General features: G+C 72.9%; 1 protein-coding gene across 3 annotated transcripts; it reads right to left on the bottom strand.

The window, feature by feature from the left end:
- Window positions 1-6: 6 nt before the first annotated feature.
- NFIX (nuclear factor I X) lies at window positions 7-16,033 on the bottom strand. Of its 3 annotated transcripts, none has more exons than XM_082785217.1 (10): window positions 15,842-16,033; window positions 8,835-9,366; window positions 5,986-6,048; window positions 5,800-5,874; window positions 5,436-5,556; window positions 4,782-4,915; window positions 4,114-4,236; window positions 3,423-3,482; window positions 1,017-1,105; window positions 7-136 (listed from the first exon to the last, which is right to left on the bottom strand). In XM_082785217.1, exons 1-10 carry the CDS (start codon window positions 15,866-15,868, stop codon window positions 122-124), a joined length of 1,239 nt encoding a protein of 412 aa, XP_082641343.1. In that variant the 5' UTR covers window positions 15,869-16,033; the 3' UTR covers window positions 7-121. The 3 variants fall into 3 exon arrangements, with proteins under 3 accessions (XP_082641343.1, XP_082641341.1, XP_082641342.1); XM_082785215.1 differs by having other exon boundaries at window positions 15-136; window positions 3,423-3,589; XM_082785216.1 differs by lacking the exon at window positions 15,842-16,033 and adding an exon at window positions 9,995-10,306 and having other exon boundaries at window positions 15-136; window positions 3,423-3,589.
- Window positions 16,034-16,498: the final 465 nt, after the last annotated feature.

Raw genomic sequence — 16,498 nt, 5'->3', positions numbered from 1 at the left:
GTTGTGGGGGGGTGGGGGGGGAGTAGCTTTTTTTTTTTTTTGTCTTTTTTGTCTTTTTTTGTCTTTTTTTGTCCTTCTTTTTTCTGTTTTTCTCCCGGGTTCTCCTCTTCCGGAGGCGCCGTCAGAGGAACCACGACTGGGAGGGGGGAAGGGGGGGTCAGCGCCCGCCCCCCCCCCCCGAGACCCCCCCGAGCCCCTCGACCTCCCCCCCCCCCCCCCCCCAGGGTCCTCCAGGTCCCGGCCCCGCCCACCACGTGCCCACTCTGGACCCCGCCCACAACCCCTTGGCTCCGCCCACCCCCTCCTGGCCCCCACCTACCCACTTCTATTGACCACGCCCACCGTCCCTTGGCCCCGCCCCCTCCCCCCCCCCCCCTTTGCCCCTCATTGGTTGCCTGGCCACCGCACCACCAGGGCCGACCAATCAGGGCGCGTCCCCGGCCCGCCGCAGAGCCCGCCGCCTGCCAGCCAATCAGCAGCCGGCTCCTCCCCCTCCTCCCCGCGCCCAGCCAATCGGAGCCGCGGGGCAGCCAGCCAATCGGGCGTCGTGCCACGGCGCCGGGGGGGCCAATGGGGAGCCTGTGAGAGGGGCGCGAACCCCCGGGCGGTTGCCACGGCAACGCCACGCCCCCCCCATTGTTCCCCCATTGTGACGTCACGTCTCGTTGCCCCGGGCAACCAGACGGGGCGGGGCGGGGGGGGGGGCAGGTTCCCCACTCCCACGGCAACTCCCAGTTTGGCTGGGGGGGGTAGTTAACGTCGGGGGGGGTAATTAATGCGTGGGGGGGTAATTAATGCCTGGGGAAGGGTAATTAATGCCGGGGGGGGGAAAGGGATGGGGGTTTGGGGGGATCCTGGTGTTGGGGGGGGGGGCAAAGAGGGGAAGGGGGTTCTGGGGGGGGGTCCTGGTGTTGTTGTGGCATTTTGGGGCGGGGTTCTCAGTGTCGGGGGGGGTCTTGGGGGGGTCCTGGTGTTGAGGGGGGTCCCGGGGGGGGTTCCGGGGGGGGTCCCAGTACCTGCTGCTGGGGCAGGGTCAGAAAGTTGCCGTCGCGGGGTCCGAGGCCGACAAAGCGGGGGGCAGCGGCGGCGCCTGACGCTGCGAATGCTGCGGGGGCGGCAGGGTCAGGGGGGGGGCGGGGTGGAGGGGGGCGGGGGGGGCCTGGACCCCCCCCTCCCTGCTCCCCCCACCAGCACTTACCTTGTGAGCCCCCCCTCCCCTCCCCCCCCCATTCAGAAATACGTGGGGACCAAAACGGGGTGGGGGGGAGCAAAAATGGAGAAGGGAAAAATAAAAAATAATAAAAAGACTACACAAATAAAATAATAATAAAAAAAAGACCCCCAAAACCAACAGAATTCTCTCCAGAAAAAGTGGCGATGGTGGGAATGAGGCCGGCGGGGACGTGCCTGGGGGAGGGGGTGTGTGGGGGGGACACGGGGACGGCGATGAGGATGCGGAGGAGGTGATGAAGCACGGGCAGCCGGGCCGGCCTGGGCCACCCTGTCACCTCGTGTCACCCCCGGCCCCCCCCAGCCCCCAGTGCCCCCCCCCCAGCCCGGGGTCACCTCGGTGCCACCCGTGTCACCGGTGCCGCCTGCCTGCGCCAGCGCCGCCTCACCCCGGGGCCACCGCTGCCGCTGCTGTCACCGGCACCCGGACGTCCCTGCCCGGCTCCTGCGCCCCGCTGCGCCCCACTGCACCCCGGGGACCCGCCCCACACCCCCGGCCCCGCACCCCCGGCCCCATATCCACACCCCGACCCCATACCAGCACCCCCGGCCCCATATCCGCACCCCGACCCTATATCCGCATCCCCAGCCCCATGCCTGCACCCCTGGCCCCACACCCACACCCCTAGCCCCATACCAGCACCCCCGACCCCATATCCGCACCCCGACCCCACACCAGCACCCCCAGCCCCACGCCTGCACCCCCAGCCCTGCACCCCCACCCCAAACCCACACCCCCACCCCATACCTACACCCCAAACCCACACCCCCACCCCATTCCTGCACCCCCAGCCCCATACACGCACCCCATAGCCGCACCCCATTCCCACCCACCCCCAACATCAGGACCCCTCCCACCCCCCCCACACCCCATCCTGGTGCCCTCTTTTTTCCCCCCCGCACCCCATAACCGCACCCCCCCATCCCCTCCTCGCCCCTCACTCACCCTGTGACTCCCCCCCCTCCCCCTGCCCCCCCCGATAGCTGCGCCCCTTCACCCTACGCCCCCCCTTTGCCCCCCCCCACCTCCCCTTGCCCCCCCCCATGGCCCAGGTCCCGGCTGCGGGTGCAGTGGGGTGCAGTGGGGTGCAGTGGGGCGCAGTGGGGGCGCCGGGGCCGGGACTTACGGGGTGCCGCGGGGGCTCCGCCCTGGGGGGCGCTGGGGGCTTTGGGCTCCGGCGGGGGCAGGGGCAGGGGCCGGGCCAGGGGGGCCCCCGCAGCCCCCCCGGACCGACCCTGCGCCCCGCACGGCTGCAACGAGAAGACGGTGACGGGCACCCGGGGGGGGCTGTGGGGGGGGGGGGCGGCGGCAGGAGGCAGGGCGGCACCGGGGAGGCACGGGGTGGCAGCGGGGGGGGGAGGGGGAGGGGCAACTTTTTTTTGGGGTGGGGGCGTCCGGGTGACCCCCCCTGTCCTGGCCCCTCTGCTGCAGGCAGGGCAGCTGCACGGCCTCATTTGCATACAGGCTCCGCCCCCGGGGCGGTCCTGGCACGGAGACCCCGCCCACACGGCCCCACCTGTCCACTCGCCCCGCCCCCGCTACCTCATTTGCATACAGGCTCCACCCCACAAGACAGCGCTGGCATTGAGACCCCGCCCATGTGGCCCCACCTCTCTGCCTGATGGCTCCGCCACCTCCACCTCATTTGCATGGAGGCACCGCCTCCCCACACCTGTCCTAAACCTCATTTGCATACAAGCCCCGCCCCACACCTCAACCCCCCAACCCCCCACTGAACGCGCAGCACCTGAAGGTGGCAGGGAGGGGCTGATTTGCATACAGGCCACACCCACATCACAGACACCGCCCACCCCGAGGCCCCACCCACATGGCAATGGGGAGGGTCCAATTTGCATACAGGCCACGCCCCTCACTTGCTGTGACAACCACCCCTGACCCCACCCCTGGCTCCACCCACCCCCAAGCCCCACCCACTCCCCAGCCCCCACCCTCCCCAGCCCCGCCCACCCCCCACACATCAACGAGGATCCAATTTGCATACGGGGCCACGCCCCTTTTTCGCAGCGAGGACCCTCCCTGACCCCACCCCAGGCTCCACCCACCCCCGAGGTCCCTCCCACCTCCCAGACCCCACCCCTCCCGCAGGCCCCACCCAACCCCACCACCCCGCCCACCCCGCCGCCCCGCCCGCCGCTAGGCCCCGCCCCCAGCGCGAGGCCCCGCCCCCCACCTGGGGGCCCTGCGCGGCGCCGTCGGCGCAGACGAACTGCACGAAGTCCTTGAGCGAGTCCTGGCCGTGGTGGTAGCGGATGGTGGGGTGCGCGAAGTACGGCCCCGACTGCGGCAGCAGCGACCCCGACGGGAAGTGCAGCGCCGAGGCCGTGGCCCGGGGGCTGCCTGCAGCGAGCCTCAGCGCGGGGGGGCAACGGGGGGGGGTCCCGGGGCTCCCCCCTGCAGCCCCTCCCTCTGAGCTCCCTTTAATCCCCCCCCCTTCTCCCCCCCCTTCAAGTCCCCTTTAGCCCCCTCCCCTTTACCGCCCCCTTTGCCCTCCCCCCTTTAATTCCCCTTTAGCCCCCTCCCCTTTAGCCCCCCTTAACCCTCTCCCCTTTACCCCCCCTTTACCCCCCCTCTTTAGCCCCCTCCCATTTACCCCCCCCTTTTAACCCCCCCCTTTCACCCCCTCCCCTTCACCCCCCAACCCCCCCAGCCCAGGGGTCTGGAAGGAGAAGGGGGGGGCCCAAAGGGAGGGGGGGGGATTCCGGGGGGGGGTCCCAAGGAAGAGTCTGGGGGGGGTCCCAAAGAGAGGTCCTGGGGGGGGTCAAGGTGGGGGGTCCCGGAGGGAAGGGGGGGTCCCAAGGAGGGGTCCAAAGGAAGGGTCCCAAAGGGGGGTCCCAGGGGGAGGGTCCCGGGGGGGGGCTCACCGGGGCGGACGCCGGCCAGGACGGGCAGCGGGTGGTGGCCGAAGGCCATGCGGGGGCTGGCGCCGTGCCCCGAGAGCGCGCTGCAGAAATCCAACTTCCCCGACTTCTTCAGCGCTGCCGGGCCTGGGGGGGCACGGGGGGGGCACGGGGGGGGCGGGGGAAATGGGGAGGGTGAGGGGGGGGCACCTGGACCGCGGGGAACAACCCCCCCACCCCCCAGGGGGATCCCCCAGCAGAAATCCCCCAGAGCTCCCCGGCACCCCTCCGTGCCCCCCCCCAAAGGACACCCCCCCCTCAAAACTACCCCCCCCGCACCCCTCTGTGCCCCCCCCAGCCCAGCCCCCCCAACTTTCTCCTCCTCCTCCCGCAGCCCCCCCGCCAAGACCCCTGTTCCCCCCCTCCCAGTCCCTCATCGCCCCCCCCAGGTGCCCCCATCCCTCCTCCCAGACCCCCCCACCCCATCTGCCCCCCCCCCAGATTCCCAACCAAACCATGCCCCCCCCTGCACAGCCCCCCCAAACCTCCTCCTGCAGCCCCCCCATGCCTCCCAACCCCCCCCAAGCCCCCCGTTCCCCTCCCCCAGTCCCCCCATTCCTCCCCCATCCCCCCCAATTTATCTGCCCCCTCCCCAATTTATCCGCACCCCCCCCCCCCCGAGCGCCACCCACCGGTGTCCACGTCCCCCCCCCACGGCCCCTGGCTGCTCCCGGGGGCTGGCGACCGCCCGGGCCCCGGGTAGAAGACGTCGTCCCCGGGCCCCTCCAGGTCCCCCTCGTCCAGGGCCTTGGGGCGCTTGGGGCCGCTGCGGGGACACCGCTGTCACCCCCCCGCCCCCCCCCCCAAATAAAATCCCCCCCCCATGCACGGCGGGGTCACCCAGCTCGCCACCCGGGGACGCGATGGGGGGCAAAAGGGACACGGGGGGTTGAAGGGAGGGGCTTTTTTTTTCGGAGGGGGTCAGGGGTGAAGTGGGGGGGGGCAGATATATGGGGGGGCGGTTTGAGGGGCTGGGGGGGGCTATGGGGGGGCTATAGGGGGGTTATGGGGGGTCCCACCCTGCCCCTGGGGACATGACGGGGGGATGTGTGGGGGGCAAAAGGGACATGGGGATGCGGGGGGGGGCTTTTTTTTGGGGGGGGGGGTCAGGGGTGAAGTGGGGGGGGGATGTGGGGGGTTGGGGGGAGGTGCAGATATACGGGGGGGGCACTTTGAGGGGCTGGGGGGGGTTATGGGGATCCCGGGGGAGTCTGAGGTTGGTTGTGGGGGGTCGCAGGGGTTGGGGGGGGGCGTTGGGGTGCCGGGGGGGGGGCAAGAGGGGGTACCTGGCGGTGGGGGGGCCCAGGGGCCGGCGGCCGAGGGCGACGGGGCTGATGTTGTAGTACCCCCCCGGGCTCTCCAGGTCGGCCAGCGAGAAGTTGGGGCCCGACGCCGTTGCCACGGGGGCTGGGGGGGGGGCACGGGAGGTCACACGCGTGGGGGGGGGCACAGGTCACACGTGGGACCTCCCTGCTGCCCCCCCACCTTGTTCCATCCCCCCCCCATCGCTCCATTCCCAACATCCCCCCTCCAATCCCATGGCGCCCCCCCCCGGATGCTTCCGTGCCCCCCCCAGGATGTTTCCATGCCCCCCCCAGCCCCGCAACCCCCCCCCGTTGTGCCCCCCCCCCCGTGCTCCCCCCCACTCACTCTGGGACACCCGCACCAGCTCCGTCACGTTCCAGACGCCCGAGGTCACGAAGCAGTCCTGGAAGGTCAGGTGCCCTGGGGGGGGGGGGGGGGGAAAGTGGGGGGGGGACGACACACCGCTGGGGGGGGTCCCGTGGGGACGGGAGGGGGTTGGGGGGCTGGGGGGTGCGGGGGGGGGGCACTCACCGTTGGGCAGTGGTTTGATGTCCGCATCCCCCTGGGGGTTGGAGCTGTCCGATTGTCCCGAGTCTGGGGGGGGGGGAAAGGGGTCAGCCCCCGCCCCCCGCCCCTCCCCCGAGACCCCTGCCCCCCCCTCACCCCCCTCCCCAGCCCCCTGCACCCCCCCCAGCCCCCTGCAGCCCCCCCTTAATTCCATTCCCCCCCCATCCCTTATCAGTGCCCCCCCCCCTCGTTCCCACGGGGTCACCCGAGGTGAACGCCTGCTGCGACTTCGTCCCCCCCCCGTCCCCCCCCGAGCCCCCCCCCGCCCTCAGACACCCCCCATAGGTGCCCCCCCCCATCCAGGGGGGGCCCAGTGATGGGGGAACCCAGCAGCCATGGGGGGGGGTGGCTCAGGGAGCTGAGGGGGGGGCCGGGGGGGCTGGGCCATGCCCGGGGGGGGGCCGAGGGGGGGGGCCAAGGAGGGGGGGGGCCGGGGGCCGCCATGGGGCCGGGCTGGGGGCCAGGAATGCGCTGGCCCCCCGCCAGCGGGCAGCGCCAACAAAGCGGCCATTGTCTGTGCCGGGCTGGGGGGGGGTCCTGGCCCCCCCCCCGATACACCCCCCACCCCCTCACCGCCCCCCCCCCAGGCACCTTGCCCTCACCGCGGGGTCGTGTCCCCCCCCCTAAAAAAAATACCCACCGTATTGGGGGCAGGAGGATGGATCCCCCCCTCACACCCCAGCCCCCACCCAGGTCCCCCCCCTCAAATCCCCCCCCCTCACCCCAATTCGGAGTCAGAGGTCAGCCAGGTCGTGACCCCTGGGGGGGGAACTGCTCACACCCATCCCCGTGCCCCCCCTCGGTGTCCACAGCCCCCCCCCGGAGCTCCCCAGTAGAGGGTCCAGGTGCTGGGGGGGGGCAGCTGCAGCCACCCCCCCTCCCCACGGGTCCCTGCCCCCCCCCCCACCCACACCTGCGTCCCTCGGACCCAGCTGTGCTGGGGGGGGGCAGCGCAGCAGTGACCGTGCCCCCCCCAGGGCTCCCCCAGGTGCCTACAGACCATGGAGCTGGGGGGGGCACCGGGACCCCCACAAGGACCCCCCCGAAAAGGGTCCGGACCCACTCAGAGTGAAGTCGGAGCACCTTGGGGGGGGCGTCCCAAGCACCTGGACCCCCCCCCATGGAACAAATTTGGGGGGGGGCACCCAAGCACATGGACCCCCCCACGGAACAAATTTTTGGGGGACCCCTCCCGTGGAACAAATTTGGTGGGGAGGGACCCAAGCACCTGCCCCCCACCTCCATAGACCAGATTTTTTTTGGGGGGGGGCTGCTGGGACCTGGCAGCCCTGGCGGTGGGCAGGCCAGCAATGGGAGGGGGGCGGTGTATTGGGGGGGGGGGCACTTTGGCTCCGTTTTTTTTTTTTTGGGGGGGTGGGGGGGTCGTGTAAATGCAGGGGGGCCCCTCCTTGGTGGCGGGGGGGTGGTCCTGGGCACATGGGGGGGGTCCCGGCGGCGGTGCCGCAGCGCGGTTCGGGTGCCAACAGGCGCCGCCATCTTACGCACAGAGGGGGTTGGCACCGCGCCCCCCCCGGGCCCGCGGGAGCCAAAAGGGCCCCCGGCAAAAAAGGGGGGGTTGGGGGCTTGGAAAGGGCGTGGGGGGGCCACACAGACGCTCTGGGGGGGGGTCGGGGGGGGGGGCAGGGCTGCGCACGGGGCCTCGTGCGGCGCATGGGGGCACGGTGCCAACCGGGGCCATTTTGGCGGCGCTGGGCGGGAGCCGGGCTGGGGCTGGAGGAGCCCTCCCCGGCCGGGCTGGGGGGGGCATGGAGGGTTAGGGATATGGGGGGGGGGAAGCTGCAGGGCCCCCCCGTGCCCCCCCCCCGGGGACGTGCCCCGGTTTGGCACGCAGGCCTGGGCACAGTGGGGGGGATTCGCCTTGCCCATGGCGCGCGTGGCCCCCCACAAAGTGGTGCTGACGCTGCCCCCCCACCCCGAAAGCCCCCCGGGGACATCGAGGAGCCCCCGAAAACCACCCAAAATTGCTCGCTCCAGCCCCAAAATCCCCCCTCCCTGGCAGCAGGCCCCCTTCGCCCAGGCAGGGAGTGCGCGCACACACCTGTGTGTGTGGGGGGGGGGGCTGCATTTTGTGTGCCCCCCCCCAAATGTGTGCGTGTGTCCCCGTGTCACCCACCCGGACCCCGGCAGAGACAAAGGCGCCCGCTGGGTGCCCGGCACGGGCACGGCACCGCTGCAGGAGGGCGGCACGGGACGGGGCACGGCACCGAGCGCGGTGCTCGGCGCACGGGGAACGGCCCCCGGGGCACGGCACGGCCCCCGCTGCACGGCCCCCGGCCCCCGGTGAGGCCCCCGGTGCCCGGAGCAGGGCCCAGCCCCGCGCACGGCCCCCGGTGCAGGCTCTGGCACGGCGCGCGGCACCCGGCTCGGCACGCGGCGCGCGCTTTGGCACTCGGCGCCGCTTTGTGCGAGGCGCGCGGGGGCCGCACCCCCCGCCCGGGGCTGCCCTGCGCGGGCACGGGGAGGGGGCTGTGGGGTCGGGACCCCCCCCACACCTCCTCCTCCTCCTCCTCGCTTCACCCCCCCACCCCGGGGGCTGTCGCCGGCCCCAGCTGCGGCACTGCCCCGGAGCCGCGGCACCGCTCCAGCCGGCGCCGTGCGCTCGGTGCCGTGGCCGCGCACTCGCTGCCGGCATCACCACCGGCCTGAGGGGGGGGTTAAGGGGGACCCCAAATTTTAGGAGGCTGCTGGGGGGGGGACGGAGAGGCGCAGGGCAGCCGCGGGGCCGGCTGCCCGCGGCGCACGCACACAGACACGGACACGGTCCCGGCGCTTCGCCGGCGCCCCGCACTCACCGGGCGCCTGCACAAAGAAAGCCAGGTAGAGGTCGAGCTCCTTGATGGTGACGCCGATGTGGTGCGGCTGCACGCAGAGGCCGGGGCTGGCGCACTGCGGCGCCTTGGCCAGCCGCTCGCCGTCGGTGCTCTCCAGCGGGACGCCCTTGAAGAGGATGACCATCACCAGGTCGAGCCGCCACACCTTGTCCGCCTGGCGCAGGCAGTCGATGCGGCGGATCTTGCCCTTCTGGTCGGGGTTGGAGAGGACGCAGCACGGCGCCTTCTTGCCGGTGACGGAGAGCACGAAGTCCTCGCGGCACTCGGGCCGGATGTCCTTGCGCAGCTTGGCCAGGAGGCGCGAGGCCCACTTCTGCTTGACCTCGGGCTTCTCGCCCAGCAGCTCGTCCTTGACGGCGCGCTCCTCCTCCTTCGACATCCGCTTCTCGTGCTTCTTGAAGTACTTGCGCTTGCGGGCCTGCAGGTTGAACCAGGTGTAGGAGAAGGCCCGGACGTGGGGCAGCAGCGCCTCGATGAACGGGTGGAACTCATCCTGCGGGGCGGCAACGGCGTCAGCGGGCCCACGGCCAGCGCTCCCGGCCCCGCTCCCGGTGCTGCCCGGTGCCCGCCGCCCGCTACGGCCGCCTTCAGGGCTCGGGAACGGCCCCGGGAGCAGCGCAGCCCCAGCACAGGCACCGGGACGGCTCAGCACCGCTGCCCGCTCAGCCCCAGTGCCCAGCCCTGGTCCCTGCCCAGCCCCGGTGCCCGCCCAGCCCCATGCCACTGCAGCCCCGGTGCCCAGCCCCAGTGCCACCGGTGCAGCCTCATCCCCCGGGGATGGCCGCGAGCAGCCGGTCCTGGTCCCCATCCCCATCGCCACGACCGGTCCTTGCCGCCAGCCCTGCTCCTGGCCCCGGTCCCCAGCCCCAGTGCCGTCCGTCCGTCCTCGTTGCCGGTGCCAGCCGTCCCCAGCCCCGGTTCCCGGTGCTCCGCAGCCCCATCCCCGTCGCTTCCCAGCCCCGGTGCCATCCCCGTAGCCCGGTCACCACCCTCCGCTCACGTCCCTGTCCCCGTCCCGGTGCCACCGGTGCCCGGTCCCCGTCCCTGACACCGCCAGTCCCCGGTGCTGCCGGTGCCCAGTCCCCGTCCCCGGTGCCGCCGGTCCCCGTCCCCGTCCGTACCATTGCGGCGGCTCATCCCTGCCGTGGGCAGCTGCCAGTCGGGCCCCGGCGGGGCAAAACCGGGGCGGGGGGGGGGGGCAATAACGGGACGGGAAGGGGCAGGGGGGGCACTACCGGCGAGAAGAAGTTAACGGGGGGGCGAGGGGCGGGCACCGGAGCGGCTACCGGAGCGGCGAGCGGCGGGGTCCCGATTCCCGACAGCACCGGGCAGGGAGGGGTCGGGCACCGGGGGGGGTGGGGGTGTCCCGGTTACCGCGGGGGTCCCGGTTACGGGAGGGGGTCCCGGTTATCGGAGGGGGATGCCGGCTACCGGAGGGGGGGTCCCGGTTACCGGAGGGGGTCCCGGGCACCGGGAGGAAGGGAGGGGGGGACCGGGGGGGACCGGAGCCGTCTCGCAGCCGGAGCGCCCCAGCTCCAGCCCCAGCCCCGCCGCCGCCGCCGGGCGCGGAGCGCGCGGAGCCGCCGCGGCCCCTTTTGGCACCGGGACCGGAGCGGCGGCGGCCAATGGCAGCGCAGCGCGCGGGGGGAGCGCCCACCCCATTGGCCGGGACGGGGGGGGCGGGACCGGCCGGGACCGGCCGGGGGGGGGGGGGGGAACGGAGAGGAGGGGGGGGGAGGACCGGGGAGTTCGGGGACGGGACACGGGGGGGCGGGGGGGGGCTGGGGTGGGCTCCACGCGTGATCCCCGCGCGCCCCCCCACAAACACCCCGTGGGTTCCGAGGGGGGGCCACGCGTGGGCTGCACGTGCCGGGGGGGTCGGGGTGGGGGGGGTTGGGGGGGGGATTTGGGGGGGGCTCGGATCCCAAAACACGCGTGGGAGTGGGGAGGGGAGAGGGGGGGGCGGTGCCGGCCGCGACCCCCGGGCAGGAAATTTGGGGGGGGTGGGGGGGGGCTTGGCCCCGCGTCCTCGCGCGACCCCCCCCCCCCCCGCCCCAGGGGCCCCGCTCCCCTCGGCACGCCCTTTTTTTGGGGGAAAAGCCCCGGATTTTGGCTGCTTTCCCCAGCCCCGGAGCGGCCCCTGCGCGCGGCGGCGCGGAACGGCCCAAAACCTCCGTTTCTGCCCCCAAATCCCCGACGCGGAGCTCGGAGCCAATGCCCCCCTCTCCACCCCCGCCCCCCCCCGTAATTAATTCCCTCTGTGCGAAGGATAAAAAAAAAAAAAAAAAAAAAAAAAGGAAAAAAAGAAAAAGAAAGAGGAAAAAAAGAAAAAAATTGGGGAGTTTCGGGAGCGAGGCCAGGGGGAGGCTCCCAGGGGCTGCGCCCTCGCCCTCCTCCAGCACCAAAACCCTCGAATTTCACCCCAAAGCAGCAGCACAGGCTTGGGGGGCGCTCCCTAGCCCATTCTGTCCCCCCCCCACTTTTATTCATTTTATTTTTTCCGTATTTTTTTTCCCTTCCAAAAAGCCCAAACTGAGCCGCAGCAGCTCGGCTGTGCCAGGGGGGGAGAGCGTCGAGGAGGGGGCACCTGGGGGGTCCCCGACGTCCCCTCCCCACCTCGGGGCAGCCCTGGGGGCGCTGAGGGAGGTGCGAGACGCCCACCCCCCCAAAAAAAAAAAAAAAAAAACCACCCCCCCAAGGACAAAGACCCCCGGCTGCTCGGGGATCCTCGCTCCCCTCCCAGCCACCCCCCGGCGGCCGTCGGGGGGGCACCGAGGGATCCTGGGGGGGAGACCCTCAGCCACGGGACCCCCATCGTGTGTGTGTGTGTGTGGGGGGGCGTCGGGACCCCCCCTCGCCCCTCGCCATCCCCCTGCATCCCGGGGCCGTGCCAGGTGGCCACGGAAGGATCTGGAGGCTCCCGGCCGGGTCCGCCCGCATGCCCGCGCCCTCGCGCCCGGCGGCGACGGTAGCGGGGCGCCCCGGAGGGTCGGGGTCCCCCGGTGGGTTGGGGTCCCCCCGGTGGGTCGGGGTCCCCCCGGAGGGGTCCGGCCCCGCGCTGCCGGGCTGCAATTGGCTGCGCGGCCCCGCATTGAGCTGCAGTCTTGGGCGAAGCCACGTTGCCGCGTCCGCAGCTGTAAGCACCCGGCAAAGCGCCAGCGCCCGGCTGCGGCGGAGGGGGAGGAGACGCCGCCGAAAAAAAAAAAAAAAAAAAAAGGGGGGGGGTAGAAAAAAAAATAAAAAAAAGGGGGGGGATCATCAAGTAAAGCAAAAAAAAAAAAAAAAAATTTGCAGCCTTCTTCACCCCCCCCTTTTCTCCCCTCAACACCCCCCCCCCCCTCTTCTCTGGAGCCCCGGCAGCGCCCGCCCTCCCGCGCTGCTGCCAGCAGCCTCCCCCCTCGGCCCCTCGGCTTCGCCGCGAGAGAAAATAACCCAAAAAAGCCAGACTTGCCGCCAAAAATCCCCCCCCGCCCGCGGCCCCTTCCTCCGGGGCTGCCAAGACCCTTCCCCGGCGCTCCCTGCCTGGGGGCCGGGGGGGGGGACACGAGGGGACCCCGCTCCAAGGCCGGGAGCTGCCGGCGGCCTCGAGGGAAGGCGTCGGGCTGGGGGGGGGGGGACACATGGCGGGGGGGGGACGCAGGTGGCGGGTGGGGGGCGTCCGGGAGGGACTGCGGGGACATCGCCTGCCCGCGGCCACGTGGAGGGCCCGGTGACGGCACCGCGGGGCTGGGGGGCGCAGGGCGAGGCCGGGGCTGCGGCACGGGGCCGGTGAGGTTTGGTACCGCAGGACCCTGGCAGCTGCCCTCCCTCCCCATCCCCGAGCCCCCCTCCTCGCCCGTTATCCCCGTGGCCTCCTGCCAGCCCCGGGCCGGGGGGGCCCCGCGGTGCTGCGGCGGCCAAGAAAGCTTTTTGTGGCCCATCAATAATTCAGGGCCCTCCCCGACCCCCCCAGCCCAGCCCAGGGCTCCTCCATTATTGATGCCACCATGGGCCCCGCTGCTTGTTGGGGGGGGTGCGGGGGGGGCCAAGGGGCCGGGATGTGGGGTGGGGGCGCGCACGGCTCGGCACACGCGGCACGGACACGCGGCACACGCACGGCCTGGCCCCGTGTGTCCCCCCCCCTCCCCGGCACCGCGCGGCGCCCACGCGTGTCACCGCCCCCACCCCGCCCCGGGCACCTCGCACGGCCTCGCACGTGGCGGGGGGGGGAAGATTTTAGGGGGGGGCCCATCCCCATCCCGCACCGATTGCATCAGCCGCACCGCAGCCGTGCGCGGGGCCCGAGGCGGTTGCGTGGCTGCACTGCGCCTGCCACACGCGTGTGCCGCATGCCCCACAGATTGGGGGGGGGGGGGGGCACATCCCTGCAGGCACCACACACGCGTGTGCACGAGGGCCGAAGCACGCGCCTTGCACGCACGCAGAGCGAAGCAAGGGCAGGTTCCACGCGCGTCCCCGGCACACGCAGGCGTTAGGGCGCAGCCGGTGCCACGGTGCCGCCGCCCGCACCCGGCGTGTGCCCTGCGTGTGCTCCAGGCACCGCTCCCGCAGCCGAGCCGTGCGTTATTCCCCTACAGAGCCCGTGGTTATTCCCCTACCCACCCCGTGCGTTATCCCCATGGCCGTGCCACGCGTCCTGTGCGTTCCACCCACGCCCCACGGGGCCATGCACCACACAGCCCCATAGGGCGGCAGGCGCCGTGCTATGGGTGCTGCACTCCACAGCCCCCCCCCGGCATGCCACTATAGCGGCTGCGGCCCCCACCCCACGCATTGGGGTCCCCACGTTGCGCCCCTCCACGGGGGCTGGTGTCAGGGGGCGTGGACGGCCGGATCCGGGGGGGCCCCGCTCTGAATTTCTTCCTGCGTTTTCGAGAGAAAATGGCCACGGCACTCGCTGCCGCCGGCTCCGGTCCATGCGCGCACCCCGCACCGGGCTGTACCGCGGCCAGAACGCCCTATAGGGACGGCCACGCGCAGTGGCACCGTGCCACCCCGTGCCGAGTGCCGGGGCAGGGAGCAGCTCACAACGGGGCCACCCCGCACCCCCCCCCGCCCCCCAGAGCCGCCGCGGAGCTGCCGGCACCGCCAGCGCCTCGTGCCACCGCCGCCCGTGGGCGTCGCGCGCCCCGCAGGGGGGTTTCCTATAGGAAGGAGCGTGCCGGGCGCTCTCACCCCGCTATAGTGGCGGTGATGCGCGCAGCCCCACCAGGGCTCACCAGGGGGCTGCCACACGGCGCGGCCGCTATAGGGGATGGGGATCGGTGCCGCCAGCCCCTATAAGCACCGCGCCGCCTGCACAGCCACGGGGCCCGGTGACAGGAGCTGCTGCTATAGGTGCTGCTATAGGTGCCGCTATACGTGCCGCTCCCTGTGCCGTTATCCGTGCTGCAGCAGCCACGGCCAGCTCCTGGCGCGCACCCGATGCCGAAGCTATAGGGGATGGTGGCAGCGGCCCAAAACCGCCCTGAATTGGGCTAAAAAAAAAGGGAAGTGGGGCGGGAGAGCGGGGCGCAGGTGTGCACGTGTCCGTGAGCACGCAGGCGTGCAAGCACACGCGTGCAAGAGGCACACAAGGCCGACGTGCACACGCATGGGAGCGTGCTGCAGCAGCGGGCACGCGCGCAGCACAGCCGCTCCCGCGAGGCCGTCGTGCACGTGCACGCGCGTGTGCAGCCATGGGCACACGCCAGGTGAGCGCCCGCCAGGCAGCGTGCCCGCGCACACACACACGCACACACTTGTGCCAGCACACGCATGTCGCTGGCGTGCGCGGGCAGAGGCACACACGCATGTGCAAGGCTGGGCTGCTGGCGCGTGCACACGCGTGTGCGGGGCGGGCGCCGAAGCTGCGAGAAGCGCCGCTGGCCGCCCGCCCAGACGCAACCGGCCGCCAAAACCGCCCCGAAAAGCGGGAGAAAAGGGCAAAGGGAGGGGGGGGTGGCGAAACCCAGCCAAGCCCCGGCTGCGCGCGGGGGGGGGGGCTGCCTGAGCCACCACCGCCTCCGATGCAGCCCCCAGAATAAGGAGGGGGGCCCGGGGGGAGCCCCCCCACTATAGGGACGCAGCTCCAGGACTGAAACCTTCGGGGGGGGGGGGCAACGGCACCGATCCCCGACGTCGTCCTCCCCCCCTTTGCCCTGCCCCTCCCCTTAGAAGCCCCCCCCCCTCCGAAGCCAATCCCCCCCCATTCCCTTCGCCCCCCGCCCGGGGCGAGAAGCGGCGGCCCCGCGCCGTGACACCCCCGCCCCGCACAGGGACCCCCGGTCCCGGTCCCGATTCTCCCCCCTCCAGGTGCAGGAACCGGGGGGACCGCGGCGGCACCGGGAGCGCTGCGCCCCGCACCGGGCAGCACCGGGGCCGGGACCGCTCCTTGGCGCGGGAATGCCCCGGGAGCGGCCGCTTGTCCCGCTCCAAGCGGGACCGGGGGGAGGGGGGCGACCGGGACCGGGGGAGGGCGACCGGGGATGCGGCAGGGACGGCGGCAGCGGGCAGCAGCCCCCCCGCTCACCCCGCCCCGGGGGGAGCCGCAGCGCGGGGTCCCGGGGTCCCCCCGACCCTCCGGGACCGGGAGCAGCCCCCAGCCGGCACCGGGACCGTTCCCAGACGGGCCCCCCCCCCCGGGACTTCCCGCCGCTTTTTTCCCCAGTCCCGGGACCTGGCACAGCCCCCCCGGGGGTCCCCCACCACTACCGGGCGCTTCCAGCGGGAGCGCTGCCTCCCCGGTACCGGGCACCGGGGAGATGGGGGGGGGCAGAGGGGGGGGCTCCGTGCCCCCCCCGGCATTTTCAGGGAGGTGCAGACGCGAAGTAAACCCCAAACCCTCCGGAGGGCGGCTCCAGGGCCCCCCCCGGTACCGGACGCCCCCCCCCGGTACCGGACGCCCCCCCCCCGGTACCGGGCGGCTCCCCCCGGTACTCCCGGCCCCGTCCCGCCCCCGGTACCGGCCCCCCGCTCCCGGCCCGTACCTGGGTGAGGCAGTACGGGGAGTACATGGCGGCGGTGTCAGCCGCGGCGGGGCATGGCCGGGGGGGGCCGCGACCGGGACCGGGACACCGGGACCGGGGAACCGGGACCGGGACCGGGCGGCGGCGGCGGCGCGGGGAAAGTTTGGCCGAAGTTGGGCGCCCGCCGCACTTTTGCCGGCGGGAAGCGCCGCCGAGGCCCCGCCCACCGGCCCCGCCCACCGCCTCGGCCACGCCCCCCACCGAGCCCACCCCGCGGTACGGCCACGCCCTCCCCCGGGATGGACACGCCCCCCGGATTGGGGACACGCCCCCTCGGCGCTTGGCCACGCCCCCTCGGATGGGGTGCCTCGGGGGACCGAGACCCTTCGGGCACGGGACAGGATGGGGGGGGGGGGCAGCGACATGTCGCGACAGGGGCGGGGCCGGGACACGGGCATGGTGGTGACAGCGGCAGCACGGTGACGGTGACAGCGGTGGGGCCGTGACGGTGACATGTCGTGACAGTGGCAGTGCCCATGGCAGTGCCGTGTCGTGACAGTGCCGTGCCAGTGCCAGTGCCGGTGCCCCCCCATCTGTCCCTCGGCCGCCGCCATCTGTCACCACCCGCTGCCAGCGCTGGCACCGCCACCGGCACCCCTTCACTGCCGGGGGGGGGGC

This window comes from Aythya marila (assembly GCF_965140915.1).
Source record: "Aythya marila genome assembly, contig: HAP1_HAP1_SCAFFOLD_105, whole genome shotgun sequence".
Lineage (NCBI taxonomy): Eukaryota > Metazoa > Chordata > Aves > Anseriformes > Anatidae > Aythya > Aythya marila.
This window is presented reverse-complemented; position numbering and strand designations above follow the sequence as displayed.

Coding starts and splice junctions, on each gene's coding strand:
- NFIX (XM_082785215.1), bottom strand. CDS start 15,868: ATGTACTCCCCGTACTGCCTCACCCAG. Junction 4,237..4,781: donor GGGGGGGGACGTGGACACCG/GTGGGTGGCGCT, acceptor GTGCCCCCCCAG/GCCCGGCAGCGCTGAAGAAG. Junction 1,106..3,422: donor GCGCCGCGCAGGGCCCCCAG/GTGGGGGGCGGG, acceptor CCGCCCCCGCAG/CATTCGCAGCGTCAGGCGCC.